Source organism: Triticum aestivum, unplaced genomic scaffold, assembly GCF_018294505.1.
Source record: "Triticum aestivum cultivar Chinese Spring unplaced genomic scaffold, IWGSC CS RefSeq v2.1 scaffold209873, whole genome shotgun sequence".
Lineage (NCBI taxonomy): Eukaryota > Viridiplantae > Streptophyta > Magnoliopsida > Poales > Poaceae > Triticum > Triticum aestivum.
Window position 1 is genome coordinate 1 of NW_025253419.1, and position 1,991 is coordinate 1,991.

At 48.8% G+C, this 1,991-nt stretch overlaps 1 protein-coding gene across 1 annotated transcript; it reads left to right on the forward strand.

Annotated features, from left to right (window-relative positions):
• Window positions 1-635: 635 nt before the first annotated feature.
• On the forward strand, window positions 636-1,800 carry LOC123177475 (cytosolic sulfotransferase 17-like). The gene has a single exon (XM_044591201.1). It carries the CDS (start codon window positions 674-676, stop codon window positions 1,673-1,675), a length of 1,002 nt encoding a protein of 333 aa, XP_044447136.1. The 5' UTR covers window positions 636-673; the 3' UTR covers window positions 1,676-1,800.
• Window positions 1,801-1,991: the final 191 nt, after the last annotated feature.

Genomic DNA, 1,991 nt, shown 5'->3' on the forward strand with positions numbered 1-1,991 from the left:
AGCACCGCCGCCGCCACTTTTCGCCCCCAGCCCGCGCTGACATTGCCGAGAGAGGGGGGGAGAGAAGGCCCCGCGTCCGTCGACGCTGGCCAAGCTTCGGCCAATGGTGCGCCCCGACGGCAGCAAGGAGAGGGGAGGGTGGAGGGGAGGGCTAGTCTGAGGAGAGGGTACCCCCCCCCCCCCCCACACCGGTCGCTCACGGTAGCGACGCGGGTGGGGCACTCTCTGGTTTGCCACACCCTCTCCTGCTCAACAGTTTATATTGTAGAAGACGAACAGAGTACAAAATAGTACTAAATCAAATATACTTATTTTAAAACGAAGGAGTATACAAAACGAGTGGTTGTATCTCCCGACAAGGCCGCTAATGGAGAGCATGGCCTTAACGCCAAGGCTCTATCACGAGTGACCTTACATCACAGTGGTATAATTCGTCGCCAGCCAATGGTAGCAGAGGCTTGCCAGATCCATTATCTCATGGCCAGCTGAATGATTTGGCACTCTGCGTGATGGTACACGATGCGATCACGTGGTTGGTATGAGCTGTCGGGGAGACATTATTGCAAGGCAGATCTCGCAACACACGCTGCATCTGAGTAGTTGATCGGTCACCTCTATATATTTAGCAACAAAGAAACTTGGATAAAGAAGCACACATCTCAACCTCTCAGCCATGGCACACCTTCATTCTGAGACTATAGAGAGTTCAGAAAACCCCCCATCTCAATTCATCTTATCCAAAAGCCACACCGAAAATCTCGTAGAAACACTTCCAACAAGAGAAGGATGGGCCACGCCACTCGTCCTCTACAGCAACTGCTGGATTAGAGCTAATTCTCTTAAGGATTCCATGGCAGTCAAAGACAAGCTCAAGCCCCGCCCCGACGACATCATCCTTGCCGCGCACCCCAAATGTGGGACCACTTGGTTGAAGGCCCTCCTTTTTACCATCGTAAACAGATCCCGCTATACCTTCACTGACCACCCACTGCTCACGCGCCGTCCTCATCAAGTTGTGCCTTACCTCGCACTAAGGCCAGGAGACCTTGACATAGTCGAGACGCTACCCTCCCCGCGGCTGCTCTCCACCCATCTGCCGCTCTCCCTGCTCCCATCCACAGTTTCCACCCTTGGTTGTCGGATTGTGTGCGTTTGCCGGGATCCCAAAGATGCCTTTATCTCAAGGTGGCACTTTGAGAAGAGAATGAACCAAGGTATGTCCATAGGTATGGATGAAGCATTCACAATGTTTTGTGAGGGATGCTCACCTTATGGTCCTTTCTGGGACCGCTATCTTGAGTACTGGAAAGAAAGCTTGGCCAGGCCACATGAAGTTATGTTTTTGAGGTATGAGGAGATTGTGTCTGATACACCGAAGGTTATCAGCAAGCTAGCAAGCTTCCTGGGCGTCCCGTTTACCCAGGAGGAAGATAGCAATGGAGTGGTGGAGCAAATTGAGGATTTATGCGGCTTCACATCACTGAGCAACATCGCGGCCAATCGGCCAAGTCGTGTTGAACATGAGCAAGCTGGAGAAAAGCTTGTTGTTGATCCCACTTCACTATTCAGGAAAGGGAAGGTTGGGGATTGGGTGAACCACATGAGCAAGGACATGGGAGACAGAATGGACCAACTTGTGGCTGAGAAATTCAAAGGTTCAGGTCTCATATTCTAACGTGTGTGCTTGTTGTATCGTTTTTGTATGATTGATCTCTTTGAATTTACTGCATGTGTCTCCTTTAGTACTGTATCAAGTAAGCTTTATTGATTTAAATAAAACACATTTACTATTTCCAAGTATCTGAGATTTGGGATTTGTTATTTCTATTTGGGAAAAGTATATTTTTTGTCCCCGAACTCTTTTCAAAGTATAGAAATGGTCCCTCAACTTTGAAACCGGCAAACATTGGTCCCTCAACTTTTTAAACCTGATTTGTTTAGTCCCCTCACTTAACAAAAGTGGTTTTTATGCTGACTTGGCATAGTTTTGA